General features: G+C 44.3%; 1 protein-coding gene across 1 annotated transcript; it reads left to right on the forward strand.

The window, feature by feature from the left end:
• Positions 1-6,024: 6,024 nt before the first annotated feature.
• Positions 6,025-7,658, forward strand: LOC123149694 (probable O-methyltransferase 2). The gene is made up of 2 exons (XM_044569401.1): positions 6,025-6,912; positions 7,127-7,658. The coding sequence occupies exons 1-2, from the start codon at positions 6,103-6,105 to the stop codon at positions 7,424-7,426; spliced, it is 1,110 nt and encodes a 369-aa protein (XP_044425336.1). The 5' UTR covers positions 6,025-6,102; the 3' UTR covers positions 7,427-7,658.
• Positions 7,659-15,998: the final 8,340 nt, after the last annotated feature.

Raw genomic sequence — 15,998 nt, forward strand, 5'->3', positions numbered from 1 at the left:
AGGAGGGGGGAGGGGGCGGCCAGAGGCGGAGGGAGGAGGGCGTGGTGGGAGGAGGAGGGAGGAGGGTGCGATGGGAGGAGGAGTGAGGGAAGGAGGGAGTACCTCGGTGGAGGACAGACGACGGCGGCGGCGGCGGCAGCGGACGACGGGTATCGGCGCGGGCGAGAGTGACTGAGAGGGAGAGTGAGTAAGAGAGGGTCGGCCGCGTGGGGGGGGATAAGGTAGGGTTAGTAGTAGCGCGTGTGCGAGAAAAGCGCTACGGCTAAGGAGAATAGCAGTAGCGCTGGGCGAGGATACGCGCTACTGCTAAGTTGGCCTAGCCATGTGCGCCCAGTTCAAACATAGCACCAGCGCTTTTTGCTAGGACGCGCTACTGCTAAAGTTATAGCAGTAGCGCGTTTATTTACGGGCGCTGCTACTAAGTAGCAGTAGCGCATGATTTTGTCCAGCACTGCTGCTAAGATGTTGTGTATAAGGTTTTCCCTAGTAGTGGTGGGTTGTTGCGTATGGGATTAAGAGGACTTTTTACTTAATGCTACGGTTGGGTCTTACCTTAATGATCTTTGGTAGTTGCGGATGCTTCCTAGAGTTCCAATTGTAAGGGCATATGATCCAAGTACGGAAAGTATGTTAGCTCATGCCTCTCCCTCATATAAAATTGCAATAATGATTACAGGTCTAGTTATCGATTGCCTAGGGACAAAATCCTTCTCTTGTGTTACCAAAGCTATCTAATAAATGACTAACTTTTATTATCTTGCAAATCACTCATAGTTTTATTTCTGCTAAGTACTTCTAGTTTTATACTTGCAACCTATCCTTACACCAACAAAATAGTTTCATACTTGTTCTAGGTAAAGCGAATATTAAGTGTGCGTAGAGTTGTATCGGCGGTCGACAGAACTTGAAAGGAATATAAATTCTACCTTTAGCTCCTTGTTGGGTTCGACACTCTTATTTATCAAAAAAGTTACAATTGATCTCCTATACTTGTGGGTTGTTAATCTTCACCTCGACTGGAAGCACAAAGAGATGCCCCTCAACCTACTGCACCTATTGGAAATATATATTATGAGATTCCTCCGGGTATTGTAGAGAAACTGCTAGCTAATCTTTTTGTATGAGATGGAACGGTACATCCTGATATGCACTTGATATATGTAGATGAAATTTGTGGATTGTTTAAGCTTATAGGTTTATCCAAAAGGGAGTTAAGAAGAAGGTATTCCCTTTATGTTTGGAGGGAAAGGCATCGACATGGTATAGGCTATGTGATGATATTGGAACGTGGGATTGGAACCGATTGAAATTGGAATTTCATTAGAAGTTTTATCCTATGCATCTGGTTTATCGTGATCTGAATTAAGCATATATTTTTTGGCCTTGTGGAGGAGAAGGTATCACTCAAGCCTGGGGGAGCCTTAAGTACATGATGTACAGATGCCCCAATCATGAGCTCTCAATAGAAATTATCATACAGAATTGTTATGAGCGGTTTTCTCATAATGATAAAACATGCTCGATTATTTTTATGAAGAAAACTATTGAGTTCAAATGGGGTCCTCTGGAGAGAATTGAACGCAATTCTGAAGATTGGGATCTCGACAAAGGTAAAGAGTCGGGTATAAATCTTGAGTTTGATTGTGTTAAATTTTTTATGGAAACCGATGCTTTTCATAAGTTTAGTGCTAAATATGGACTTGAATTTGAGATAGTAGCTACATTTTGTGAATATTTTGCTACTCATGTTGATCTTCCTAAGGAGAAGTGGTTTAAATATCATCCCGCTATTAAAGAAAATATAGAGGAACACACTATATAGTAAAAATATGAAACTATCATTTACAATGTTGATCCAGTTGTGCCTACTGCTTACATTGAGAAACCTCCTTTTACCGTTAGGATTAAGGAACATGCTACAGCTACAGTTGTGGTTAATAAAAGTAATATTAGAACACCTAGACTCTATGAACAAATTAAGGTTGAACATAATATTGCAATGGTTAAAGATCTCTTGGTTGATAATGTTAATGGGCATGCTATTTATTTTTGCGATGATGCTGCTAGAATTGCTAAATCCGGTAGAAATGAACGCGATAAGCTAGATAAGAATAAACCCGTAGTGGGCATGCCTGTTGTTTTCGTTAAAATTTGAGAGCATTTCTATCATGGTTTTTGTGACATGGGTGATAGTGTTAGTGCTATTCCGTCTACTCTATATCAAGAAGTTATGGATGATATTGCACCTATTGAGATAGAAGATACTTATGTCACTATTAAGCTAGCAAATAGAGATACTATTGCACTGCTTGGGATTGTTCGAGATGTTGAAGTCTTGTGTGGTAAGATCAAATACCCTATTGACTTCTTATTATTTGGTTCACAGCAAGATAATTTTTGTCCCATTATATTTGGTAGACCTTTCTTGAATATCGTTAATGCTGAAATTGATTGTGTTAAAGAAAAGTTTAGAGTTAAATTTGATGGTGTATCTCATGATTTCAATTTCTCTAAGTTTAATAGACAACCAGATGAAAAAGAATTGTCTAATAAATATGAAAATATTGGTCTTGCTTCTATTGTTGTTCCTCCTACCGATCCTTTAGAACAATATTTTCTAGACCATGAAAATGATATTCATATGAATGAAAAATCATATAGATAAGATATTCTTTGATCAAGCACCTATCCTTAAACATAACTTGCCTGTTGAAACTCTTGGGGACCCACTTCCACCAAAGAGTGATCCCGTGTTTGAATTGAAGCAATTACCTAACACATTAAAATATGCTTATCTTGATGAAAAGAAGATATATCTTGTTATTATTAGTGCTAACCTTTCTGAGCATGAAGAAAAGAGATTACTAAAAACTTTGAAGAAGCATCGTGCTACTATTGGATATACTCTTCATGATCTTAAGGGATTAGTCCCACTCTATGTCAGCACAAGATTAATATGGAGCCCGATGCTAAGCCATTTGTTGAGCATCAACAATGGTTGAATCCTAAGATGAAGGATGTGGTAAAAACTAAAATATTAAAGCTTCAGGAGGCAGGTAAAATATATCTCATAGCTGATAGTAGATGGGTAATTCTTGTTCATTGTGTCCCTAAGAAAGGAGGCTTTGCCATTGTTCCTGATGATAAAAATGAACTTATTCCATAAAGAATTGTAACTGGTTATAGGATTGTAATTGATTTTGGAAAGTTAAATAAAGCTACTAGAACAGATCATTACCCCTTGCCTTTTATTGATCAAATGTTATAAAGATTGTCTAAGCATACACACTTCTGTTTTCTTGATGGATATTTTGGTTCCTCTCAAATACATGTGTCAAAGGAAGATCAACAGAGAACTATGTTTACTTGTTCTTTTGGAACTTATGTTTATAGATGTATGCCTTTTGGAACTCTCTCTCTCTTTCTCTCTCTCTCTCTCTATCTATCTATCTATCTATCTCTCTCTCTCTCTCTCTCTCTCTCTCAAGCCTTCAATCACACAAGTCTAAAATAGAGATTCATCTCAGTTGGAGAATCAGTGAAATCACTGAATATCGTCGGGATCTCGTCCTGACACTCATTTAGACAAGCTATGTAATGTCTAAATACCCATAACCCACATATAAACGACCAATGGACTAGTAATTTAAATTTGTTGATGACATGTATAAATGACATGCGGACTACATGTACTAATAAACTGCTAATGGGTAAACTCATAGTATATCTAAAGTTTAATTGAATTATATATATTGACATAATGGCATAAGGGAAACAACAAGTCTATGTAGAATCCGGTGTTTTTGGAAAAAGACACGACTATTTAGTCTCATAGGTCTAATGAACTAAAAATGATTAAAGAGATTCCCTTACAAATGTTGTGATATTTAAATTAAAAGATAAATTATTACATTAACATTGAAAAACCTGCACAACTTTTTCTATAGTCGGTTTTTTAAGCTTATGCTCTGATTCCTCTCTATTTTTGCCATTGGTTCGATTTAGATTTTCATGGAATCCCAGTGGGTACCAATGGGATTTTGGCCCGAGTCAATCTTAGCCATTCCAGAACTAGCTAAGCATATGAGTACACATATATTTCCACAACTTTTGACATATTTGCCATGACCTAGGATAGGGAATTTTTTTCCTGCTCATCAAACAGTGTATCAATCGAATAAGTGCCTCTCTGATTCAAAGGATTTTAATAGGAATTTTGAAGGATTAGAATTCTTAGGATTTGTGCTACATTGATCTTTTTCTGTTGGATTGAATCTCATAAGATTTTTTTCCAAAGGAATCATTTGTCTTTCGAATTTTCATGACATCAACCTACGTTCTCGCAAAAAAAACTATGTATATATCTTGTTTCTGTGTACTTAGAATTCTATGAATCAAACTGGCCTAAACATTATTTTATCATGAAACTGAACATTATCATGACTGTGTAATTAGCGAGATCCAACAGCGAAGACAAGTTTCACGTGTTTTGCAGGTGCCCAAGAGCTGTTGACCTGTGGCAAGCCATGGCGCAAGTTTGGCGGATACCTGATGTTAAATCAATCCGCAATACAGGACCAGAGTGGTTCCTGAATCTCATCGCAGAGTGTGACGAGGGTGACCGCCTCAGAGTCCTCATGCTTATGTGGAGGTGCTGGCACATGCGTAACGAGATCCAACATGACAAGACACCGCCGCCCATGGAGGTGTCCCGACGGTTCCTTCAAAGCTACATCACCTCACTGTTGGGGACCCAACAATACCCGGCCGGGGACTGGGACAAGGGAAAGATGGTCATCCAACTAGAGGGAGCGGAGCAGCCAATATCGCATGTGGACGTTGGCTGGAAGTCTCAGTGCAAGTGGAGCCCGCCTTCGGAAGGTTGGGCGAAGCTCAACGTGGATGGGTCATTCTCACACGAGGATGGAAGCGCCGGTGCCGGCATGCTCTTGCGCGGGCACGACGGCGCCATCATTTTCTCTGCATGCCGTTCGCTTCGGTCATGCTCGGACCCATTGCACGCTAAGTTGGCCGGCTGCACGGAGGGACTCGGCCTAGCTTTGCAGTGGACGGAGTTGCCGATTACCTGGAGTGTGGCAGTATGCAGGCCGTGCAGATGATCAAGGCAAAAGGACCGGATCATTCCCAGTACGCGATGGTGGTCTCAGAAGTAAAGAGTCTAATGGGTATAAGGGAGTGTTGTGTTACTCACATCTCTAAAGAGCAAAATAATGTTAGTCATGTGTTAGCAAACTTCGGTCGAATGGACAACCGTACTGTTGTCTGGCTCCGCTCTAGACCTGCTAATGTCCATAGTCTGTGTAGGGATGAATTCGTGTGCTCTTGAGTAATACTCCCTTCGTTTTTTTAGTCTGCATATAAGATCTAGTCAAAGTCAAATTTTGTAAAGTTTGACCAAGTTTATAGAGAAAAATATCAACATCTACGATACTAAAGCTATATGGTATGAAAATTAATTTCACGATGCATCTAACAACGTTGATTTCATATTGTGGATCTTGATATTTTTTCATGTAAACCTAGTCAAAGTTAACAATGTTTGACTTTGACCAAATCTTATATGCAGACTAAAAAGAAATAAAGGGAGTACAATCTTTTACACCGCAAAAAAATTAGCCGTGTTGAAAATTCAAAAATGTGCATGGGTTAATTATTTTTGTGGCAACCAAGGATTTGGTAGACGTGGAACACCAACGACCGCGCGCCTTTATCTAAAAAATAGTCCACCTCGCGTTCCACGCGAGAGTGACGCCAAGTAATATTAAAGTAAAGCTAATAATTTCAACAGTATATGATTTCGTAGAAAAAAACAGTATAGAAGATAAGCTGGGGCAACTGCCATGACAGTCTATTTAAACCAAGGTCGAATAGTAGCTGAGCAGATACAAAAAAAATCCACCTCGCGCTCCACGCGAGGGTGACGCCATATTATAAGTAATAAAGTAATACTACTATCAACTTCAGCCATGGCACGGTCTATTTAAACCCCGCTCTCGCTCACATCAGATAGTACGGACATGAGATTAGGTCAAGGTGAGCAGAGAAAAAACAGCCAGTGATCGATCCGAGACACGAAAAACAATGGCCGCCCAGGCACCGGCGATCGAGGTTCCCACTGATGCCGAGCTGCTGCAGGCTCAGGCCGACCTGTGGCGCCACACCCTCTACTACCTCACCTCCATGGGGCTCCGATGCGCCGTCAAGCTCGGCATCCCGACGGCCATGCACAAACTCGGCGGGGTCACCTCGCTGCCCGACCTGGCCGACGCGCTGTCCATCCCCGCGAGCAAGCAGCCGTTCCTCGGCCGCCTGATGCGCGCGCTGGTCACCTCTGGCGTCTTCGCTGCCGGCGGCAAGGACGAGTCCGGGGCGGAGCTCTTCCGCCTCAACCCCCTTTCCCGTGTCCTGGTGGATGACGTGGTCGCGGACGAGCACCACAGCCAGACGTCCTTCGTGCTCGCCGGGACGTCGCCGCACTACATGGAGGCCGCGCTGGGGATGGCCGACTGGTTCAAGAAGGACGTCGCCGGACCGGTGCCGTCCGTGTTCGAGGACGTGCATAGCGCGTCCCTCTTCGACGAGAGCACCGCGGCCCTGGACCCGGAGCTCGACGCGCTGGTCACCGAAGGTCTGGAAGCCCACGATAACCTGGGGATCGGCACCATCATGCGTGAGTGTCATGACCTCTTCAAGGGGCTTGAATCACTGACAGACTGCTGTGGTGGAGACGGAAAGACGGCGAGGGCCATCACCAAGGCCCACCCACACGTCAAGTGCACCGTGCTGGATCTCCCCAAGGTGATCGAAAAAACTCCATCCGACTGCGTAGTCAACTATGTTGCCGGTGACCTTTTCCACACCGTCCCAAAGGCCCAGGCAGTGATGCTCAAGGTACGTACTTTCGTTGTTCCATGAATGTATTATATGTGAATCGATGGAAAGGGCACATTAATTTTTCTCCTAGTAGTACTATAATTTATTTATTCTTCACCACTGAAGTCAAACCAAATAAATCTACTAATCTTGTACTACGGTAGTGGAGTATAATTTATGACTCAACTGAGGCTAACAAGGCTACATATATATATATACTCTTTGTACGTAGCTTGTGCTGCACCACTGGAGTGACGACGATTGTGTGAAGATCCTAACCCAGTGTAAGAATGCCATTCCTTCCCGTGAGGAAGGAGGGAAGGTGATTGTCATTGACATTGTGGTTGAACCATCACTAGGACCTGTCATGTTTGAGGCCCAGACTCTCATGGACTTGCTCATGCTTGTCTTCACCAGAGGCCGCCAACGTAGCGAAAATGACTGGCGTGATCTCTTCATGAAAGCAGGCTTCACCGACTACAAAATTATCAAGAAACTCGGTGCACGAGGTGTCATCGAGGTCTACAAGTGAAGCCTTTCTCAAAAGTTTATCCAAAAGGCGTACTCTGTCTAAAGTACCCTTGCAGTGTGTTTTGTTTATGTATGGGTGGTGTGCTCCGATGAAGAAAAATAAAGGGAGTTCCTTATTATGTTTGCAAGGATATTACTATCATGTAACAGCTACAGTGACAAGCTTGTAATTTCTATCATCTTTAATTGTATCATTCCTTTTTTATGTATTAAATAATAAGTGTGTTTGTCTATGTATATTGATATAATGACTGTGCTTCTTTCTCGCGTACATGCTAATTATGCTTCCAAATACGAGAGCCGTTGATGGAATAAGTATGACCGGCATGAGCTCTTCACGAAATCCGGGTACAATATTGACTACGAAATTATCAAGTGGGCATGAGATGTCTTCGAGGTCTATCAATGAATGGTTTCACAAAAGTTTATGATATTTATCCAGCAAGATGTACGTACTCTTAAAAACCTTTGAAGTTTGCTTTGTTTATATATGGATGATGTGATCTGATGAAGAAAAATAAATGGAGTGTCTTACACTCCCAAGGTTATTATCCTTCTTTTTGAGGAAAAATTCCATGGTCATATACTTAATAAAATTTTCCTTTACATAAGTCCTCCAAGAAATCCGTGTAGTCTTTCTTCTGCATCCACCGGCAGTGCTCCTTGAGCATAGCTTGTTGCCGCATCTGGAGCTCCATTTTGTCGGAGCAACCTTGTAGAAACACAGAAGTTTGTACAGGCAGCAGTCGAGAAGTCGTTCATGTAGACTAGAAGGCGTACATGAACGCGATAAGAAAAGATTGTCGGCCCAATGCAGCTTGCATTGAGGAGGACTAGAAGACAATCCCTAAGATTTTAAATATTGTTCTTTGTGGCTTTGTGGTGTGGTCCGAGCTATAGCTATGGCATATGTTACAGAAAATACTTACAATAGTGTTTTCAAAGTAAAAAAAATTATTAACACAAAACACGTGTCAAGTAATGACCAAAAAGAATCAGTCTAGTAGCTAATTAGCACGTGGATAGATAATTTATTTTCTTGGATGGTTGGTTTCTTATTTATATGTTATTGTGGTATATACATTGTGGTTTGGTATTAAATTTACATGTACAATTGATTATGGGCTGTTTTTAGTTCCTGTACACTTACAAGTTAATAGCTGTAGCTATAGCCGCCGGCAAGCTCTGCCAAATAGGGTAGCTATTTGTTACTATAGCGGTCGCAGTTTGGACGGAGATATAAAGTGCAATAGCTTATCTTTCATGCTCCAAAAAAAGATATGGCATACTTGGAGCGTATCTGTAAGCAGAAATTTTTCAAACAAAGAATTTTTTTTCTCGAATATGCACAAGTGTGCGTATCATTCATTAAAGGAGGCGGAAGACTCCACAAAACTCCATGGTTTGACAAATATTAACATGTGGATTTACATCCAACACCACCTCATTAACACTCCCGATCTACCCATGGTGAGCCCTCCACCTCGAACCCCGTATCTCGTCCTTAACTAGGCTTGCCTTCACCAATAATATTCCTTCCTCTTCGAGTCATTGGGTAATTTGTGCTACTGACCCGCACCATTGTAGACGATGACGTTCTGATGCTTCCATAACATCCACATACCAAGGAGGCATTTGGCGTGTGTAGATCTTCGATGCTCCCTGCTTTGGTCTTGCTTGATGCACCACTCTCCCAAAGTCTCATTATCCCGTGGCTCAAAGTCTCAAACTCTTGTCCACTGATGACCACACTGTACCAATGCCAAACTTGCTTCGCAAAGACACAGTTGAATAGTAAGTATTGCATGGTCTCATCATGTTGATCACACAACAGGCATGCGTCTTGACGTGGCATCCCTCGCCTAGCCAATCTATCTGATGTCCAGCATCGGTCATTGATGGCTAGCCAAGCAAAGATGCGGCACTACAAGGGTGCTCTGGACTGCCACGTGAACGATGTTGTTGGTGACACCTCTAGTTCCATGGACTTAGCCGCGTATGCTGAGCGCGCGGAGAATTGGCCATCTTTTTCCCAAGCCCAACATATCAAATCCTCCACATCCTCGGTTAACTGCATCGTTGTGACCCTCGGCCAAAGCCTCAGAAATTCAGTCAGTGCCACGGCTGTGAGGTCTGGGCCTATGTCTCTTGCCCAGGTGTCATTCGTGATTGCGTCCAAGACCAATCTTGTCATCCTTATATGCCTTGGGATCCTTCCATAGATTTCAGAGCCAGTCCACGTATCATGAAGCCATTGATCCACCGATCCTCCCAGAATAGTGTACTCTTCCCGTTTCCCACCATGGCTCTAGCTACCGCCTGAGACAGGACCAAAGACTCCGCCGGCACAAATATGTCAAACTCCGTCAATGGTTTCGATTTGTTAGATTGCTGAAGCCATGGCCACCGTGCTTGAAGCGCCTTATTCAACCAGCGCAAGTTCGGAATTCCCAGGCCACCAGCCCACTTTAGTCTGCATACTATTTCCCACGCAACTGAGCAGTCGCCACCATTTTCTTCTTTCTTTCCACACCAAAGGAAACCATGACAGGTTTTGCCAAGCACTGCCAACGTTTTTGGTGGTAAGTCCAATGCTAGCATCAAATGTATTGGGATGGCGCAAGCACGGACGTGATGGTTGTGAGGTGCCCACTCTTTGGTAGCATTGTCGCCTTCCAGTTAGGGAGGTAGCCGGCTAGCTAATCCACAAGGCTTTGAAGTTGTGCCACCGTCTCTGAGCGTCAGCGGCAGTCCCAAGTAGGGGCGCACTAGTAGAAAAAGGGTCATTTGTCCCGGTTCATAAGGCCCATCTGTCCCGGTTGCGGAATCGGGACTAAAGGGTCGTTACTAATGCCCTTGGCCTTTAGTCCCGGTTCTTATACGAACCAGGACAGATGGGCCTCCATGTGGCCGCTATGGCGAGCCCAGACAGAAGGGCCTTTAGTACCGGTTGATGGCATCAAGCGGGACCAATAGACATCCACGCGTCAGCTGCTCAGGCGCTAGGGTTTTTTTTTCTGAAGGGGGGTGGATTTGGGGTTTTTGTATGGTTAATTAAGGTGTTTCATATACTGTGTTAGGTAGCTAATTAATTAATAGAGAGAAATGTCCTCTCTTATCTCCGTGCTTGGTTGACGCTACGTACTATACGTATAGAGAGGCCCTCGACACGCTAGCTAGTAAGAAAATGAAGGAAACCATTAAGTACAGAAGTTTGTCATGCATACCGAGAGAAGTGATCGACCTCTCCTTCTCTGAGAGATTGGTCGAACAACAAGTTTTCGTATTATCTATCCGACGCTACTGGCTACATACGTATACAATATGTAAGATCTGTTACAATCCCCTAGCATCTGAAATCAAGTTCCACATGGTATTCTCCAACTTTATTGATGATGTGGTCAAGAAAGAATCCCACTAATTCGTCTTGAATTTCTTTCATGCGATCTTCTGGTAGGAGTTCATTCCGCATCTCCCACGTCTAATTTGAAGAAGGGGGTTAATACATATATATGAATGAAACTCAACAGAAATGATGGTGTAATAAAATGAAATTGTGAATATTATTGCTTACGCACATCAAATTGTCTTTTAGAGTATCCCCGCTTATCTTTGCAAGTCGTGTTGTAGATGAACTCACACACGTAGTATCCACAGTAATCATTCCCTTGTTCCTGCCACAAGCACTTTACGAGAAATAGAGGTCAATTAAACTGATAATGAAGCATTATAAATGGCATTGATGAAAGTAGCTAGAATCAACGGGATGGAGATGCGCGGAACTAGCTAGCTAGTACTACTTACTTTCGGGTATGTCCATTGCAGCTCCCCCGACAATCCCAGAGCTTGTGTGGTGAATACTTTCCAAACCCTGCGAGACAAACAAAACAACTACTTGATATCAGGAATTGAACAAAAAATTGCCGATATGGTGCGATAATGATCGATTGAACTTACTTCTCGAGCATTTTAGTCATGTCCGCATAGGTCTCGGGAGATTTTCGTCTCGAGTCTAAGACGGTTACTAGTCCCTGCTCAAGCTTAATTTCCAGGAGAATATAGTGGAAGATGCGCATGCATGCATAACTCATCAATTACATTACTATAACCTCGCTCGAGTAATAAGGGAAACCGAATATGCACAAGATAGTAACACTCACTCAAAGTTGTAAGGAAAGAGTATTTTATCTTTGTTTTGATTTACTATCAATGATTTGAGCAAGTTGGCCTCAACATCATCGGCGTTCTTTTCAACCTCAAATTTATCTATGAGATTTGTGTTAATGAAACCAATATCATACATTTCCGCTTTTCTGCACTCGACGATCTTCAATCTGCATAATATAGTGAGGATAATCATATATACATGCAATGAAAGAGCTGAGCTATATATAGAGACTTAATGACAAAAGTAGTACTTACAGACAGTAGCAAGTGACCGTTAATTTATCGAGGGCCTTTTGATTGAACCACTGGAAGAACTCCTCAAGTGGAACAGTCAACAAATCAATTCCAACGAGGTCGTGCTCCTCTTTAACTCCCAGATACAAAGTATTCGTCCCCCCAGACTCTCTGCAGGTTTCCATGTACCAATCATGGAATCTTCACATCATCGTTGTTAGAGATTTTTCATCTTTGACAAGAGGCTTCCCATAATGGTATTGGTGTTCTTCCACCTCCAAGAAATCATAATGGACATCGTCGGGCAGGTAATCTTCAAGATTGCTATAACCGGGCACCATCCCCGGATCATTAGCGACTATATCGCTAGACACCTTGAGCGGGAGGCACGATTGGTCCGCTTGTTCGTCGAGCTGGGCAATTTTTTCCCAACTCGTCGTTTTGCTAACCTTCGATCACTGATAGTATTTCTCGACCGCTCCGCTTCGATATATAGCTTTGCAGTAATGCGCTCATAGTTGTTTTTCAGTGGAGACTTTGGTGGTTTCCTCAGGGCATCGAGTGTGCGCTTTGCTTTCACCCGGTCTACCTTCTCCTCCGGAGGTGGATGTGTCTTTGCTTTCACCCCTTCAAAGAAGTCATTCACTTCTTTTTCCACGATCTTCGTGTTTTCTTCCACGGTCCTCTCGTATGGTAACTTCTCTAGAGACTTGAGAGGTGGACCGAATCTGTATTGCCTGCCGCCTCCGACTGTACTGCTAGACGCCGGAGCAGACGGAGCGGCAGCGGCTGTCTTCTTTCGTGCTTGCTTACGAGGCGGAGCAGAAGGACTACAATGCGCCGAAGCAGCCGGGGCGGCAACGGGTCTCTTCCGCCCTTGCTGGCGAGGCGGAGAAGGAGGAGGCCGGTGGCTGCTCGGGCGTGCCGGCGCAGGCGGAGAAGGAGGCGGAGTGCCGCCACGCGCCGGAGAAGGAGGAGGCTGGTGGCTACTCGGGCGCTCCGGCGCAGGCGGAGTGCCGCCACACGCCGGAGAAGGAGGCTGAGTGCCCTGATCACTCGCCGGAGGAGGAGGCGGTGGAGGAGGCGGAGTGCCCTGACTCGCCGGAGGAGGAGGAGGAGGCGTTCAGTTTGGAAAGTTGATGAGCTCCTTCCGCCATAGGCATGGTGTCTTCAGAGCAGAACCCAGCCGAGTCTCCCCTTCACTGGTAGGGTGGTCAAGCTCGAGCTCCTCAAATCCCTCCGTTATTTCGTCTACCATCACCCTAGCATATCCTTCTGGAATCGGCCGGCAGTGAAAAGTTCCGCCAGGTTCAGGACGTGCAACAGAGCCAACAGCTGCCTTGACTTTCATATCCATCCATTGGGTCATAAGGTGGCAATTGTGATACTCCGTGATTAAGTCCACGGGGTAGCTAGCAGGAACCGTGAAGACAGGATCCTGAAGTAGCTCCGTGGAAGCCACACTGCTTCTCCGCTGAGATGGCGGTGTAGCTTCGGGTGTAGCAACTTCGGTAGGTCGCGTGCTGTGGGCCTCGTCTCGTTCCTCTAGCGCTTGTACCCTTGCATGCAGCGCCTGTAGTTGGGTCAACTCCTTTTTCTTCTTGCTCTCCCGGCGTTTGTAACCGCCTGCGTCGGGAAATCCGGCCTTCCACGAAAGGGAGCCTGGCGTGCCTCATGTCCGTCCGGGGTGCTCAGGATTCCCGAGGGCCTGTGTGAGCTCGTCGTTCTCTCTGTCCGGAACGAACGTCCCTTGCTGTGCCTTTCCGATATACTCCTGAAGCTTCTCGATGGGTGTGTTCAGCTGCTCGTTGGTCCAAACGCACTTCCCTATTATAGGGTCCAATTTTCCCCCAACCCCAAAGAACCAAGTCCTGCAACGGTCTGGCCAGCGTCGCGTCTCTGGTTCGATCCCTTTAGCAATGAGGTCATTCTCAGCCTTGTCCCACAACGATCGGGCTTTCAGGTAGCCACCTGACCCCGTGCGATGTTGATGCTTCTTCTTTGCAGCTTTTTTCTTTTTTGTCGCTGATATCTTCGCTGCTCTCTCAGATTTCTTTTTGGTGAAAAATGCGGGCCACTGATCTTTGATCTTCTCAAATCGGCTGATGAATTCTGGAGTCTTGTCTTGGTCGACAAACGATGATTTCAGCTCATTCTTCCACCTCCTGAATAGCTCAGCCATCTTATTAAGAGCATAAGCCTTGATCATTGGCTTTTCAACTGGATTCTCCGGATCCTCATCTGGCGGGAAGGTGAAATTTTCCTGCAGCACGGTCCAAAGATCATCTTTCTGCCTATCGCTGACATAAGACACCTGAGAGTCTTTGTCCTTAGGCTTCAACCATTGCTCGATGCTGATCGGGATCATGTCCCTAACTAGAACCCCGCACTGAGCATTAAATTTTTGCTTGGTCCGGAGGGGTTCAATCGGTTGTCCAGCGCGATCAATTTCGATGATCGTGTACATTTCATACGTGCGCAACTTTCTCTTCGGGCCTCGTCTTGTTACCGAAGTGTTGCTCGATCCGGAGGGCTAGAAAAGAAGAAAAAGAAGAGATTTAATATGTGTACATACAAAAAACAATTAATGCATCAATTAGCTATAGTCAGCACATGCTTAATTAATTAATATATATACCTGGTCGGACTCCGTTCGGTCACCGGAGCCGTCATCACGGTGTCCTTCCCCCTCCGTTCGGTCATCGGAGCCGTCATCACGGTGTCCTTCCCCCTCCATTCGGTCACCGGAGCCGTCATCACGGTGTCCTTCCTCCTCCATTGTTTGATCATCGTCGTAGCCTGCTTCTTCATCCTATCTTTCCAGACCATCGGTGCATGTGACGTTGAGAAACGACAACACGACATCACTTCCGTGTGCGATTATCTCCCCCAACACTGCTTCTGTTGATTCGTCTCGAGGGTGCGGATCCATAGTTTCTACAAATATTTACAACATGGCAATTATTATTCAAACATGACAGATGGATATATTAGTGGCAAACATAGAACTAGCTAGCTAAGCACAATAAGGAATCATATTAGTGGCCTGGCCTCGACGCTTCTCTAGGGTTTGGGGTGGCCTCGGCAACGCTTCAAGGGTTTGGGGTGGCCTCAACAACGCTTCAAGGGTTGGGGGTGGCCTCGACAACAACGCTCTTTTAACATGGTAAATTTGGGTGGCCTCAAGAGAGTTTGTCGATCGGGTAGGGGCACGGCGGGAGGGGGTAGGAGACCGACATTGTTTTTTTTCTAGGGTTTGGGTGTCCTCGAGAGTTTTGGTCGAGCGAGAGGGCCGGGGGGTGCTCCCGTGGTATAAGTTATCACGGTTGAGAGGGGGTATATATATCGACCGCCCCTCATGTGAAGTTATCTGAGAGGGAGTTATATATATCGACAACGACGACATACATACATGGGAAAATAATGTTATCGGAGAGGGGGTATATCGACAACGACATACCCGATAAAAAATAAGAAGACGAAGAAGAAATAAAAAGAGGAGAAGAAGAAAGGAATAGAGGAGAAGATCGAAGAAAAAAAATAGGAGAAGAAGAAAAAATCCTCTATTCCTTTCTTCTTCTCCTCTTCTTTTTCTTCGTTTATCCTCTTCTTATTTATTTCTCCTCTTCTTCCTCTCCTCTTCTTCTCCTTTCTTCCTCTTCTTATTTTCGTTTTTCCTCTCCTTCTTTTTCTTCTTCTTCCTTTCCTAGCTAGATATATAAAACTTTTCTTCCTTTTCCTTATTTTACGTTTTCCTCTACACTAACCTAAAATGCACTAACCATATTTTTCCACTCTTTTTTTTTCTTCTAAATATGAACATATACATAAATTGACAAAAAATATGCACAAAAACATATACATAAATTTTCCTATGCATACACAATTGTTTTACAAATATGCACATATATATGAACATATACATAAATTGACAAAAAAATTACATTTATGAAAAAAAAATGCTATGAACATGTACACACATATATACACATACACACACATATACAAAAAAATACATTTATGAAAAAATGCTATGAAATAAAAATGCTTGGCAGGGGCGGCGGCACGGCAGGGCAGGGGTGGCGCGCGGCGGGTTGGGGTGCGGCGCTAGCGCAGAGCAGGGGCGGCACGCAGCGGGGCTGCGTGCGGCGCCAGCGCAGGGCAGGGGCGGC

Source organism: Triticum aestivum, chromosome 7A (assembly GCF_018294505.1).
Source record: "Triticum aestivum cultivar Chinese Spring chromosome 7A, IWGSC CS RefSeq v2.1, whole genome shotgun sequence".
Taxonomy (NCBI): Eukaryota; Viridiplantae; Streptophyta; class Magnoliopsida; order Poales; family Poaceae; genus Triticum; species Triticum aestivum.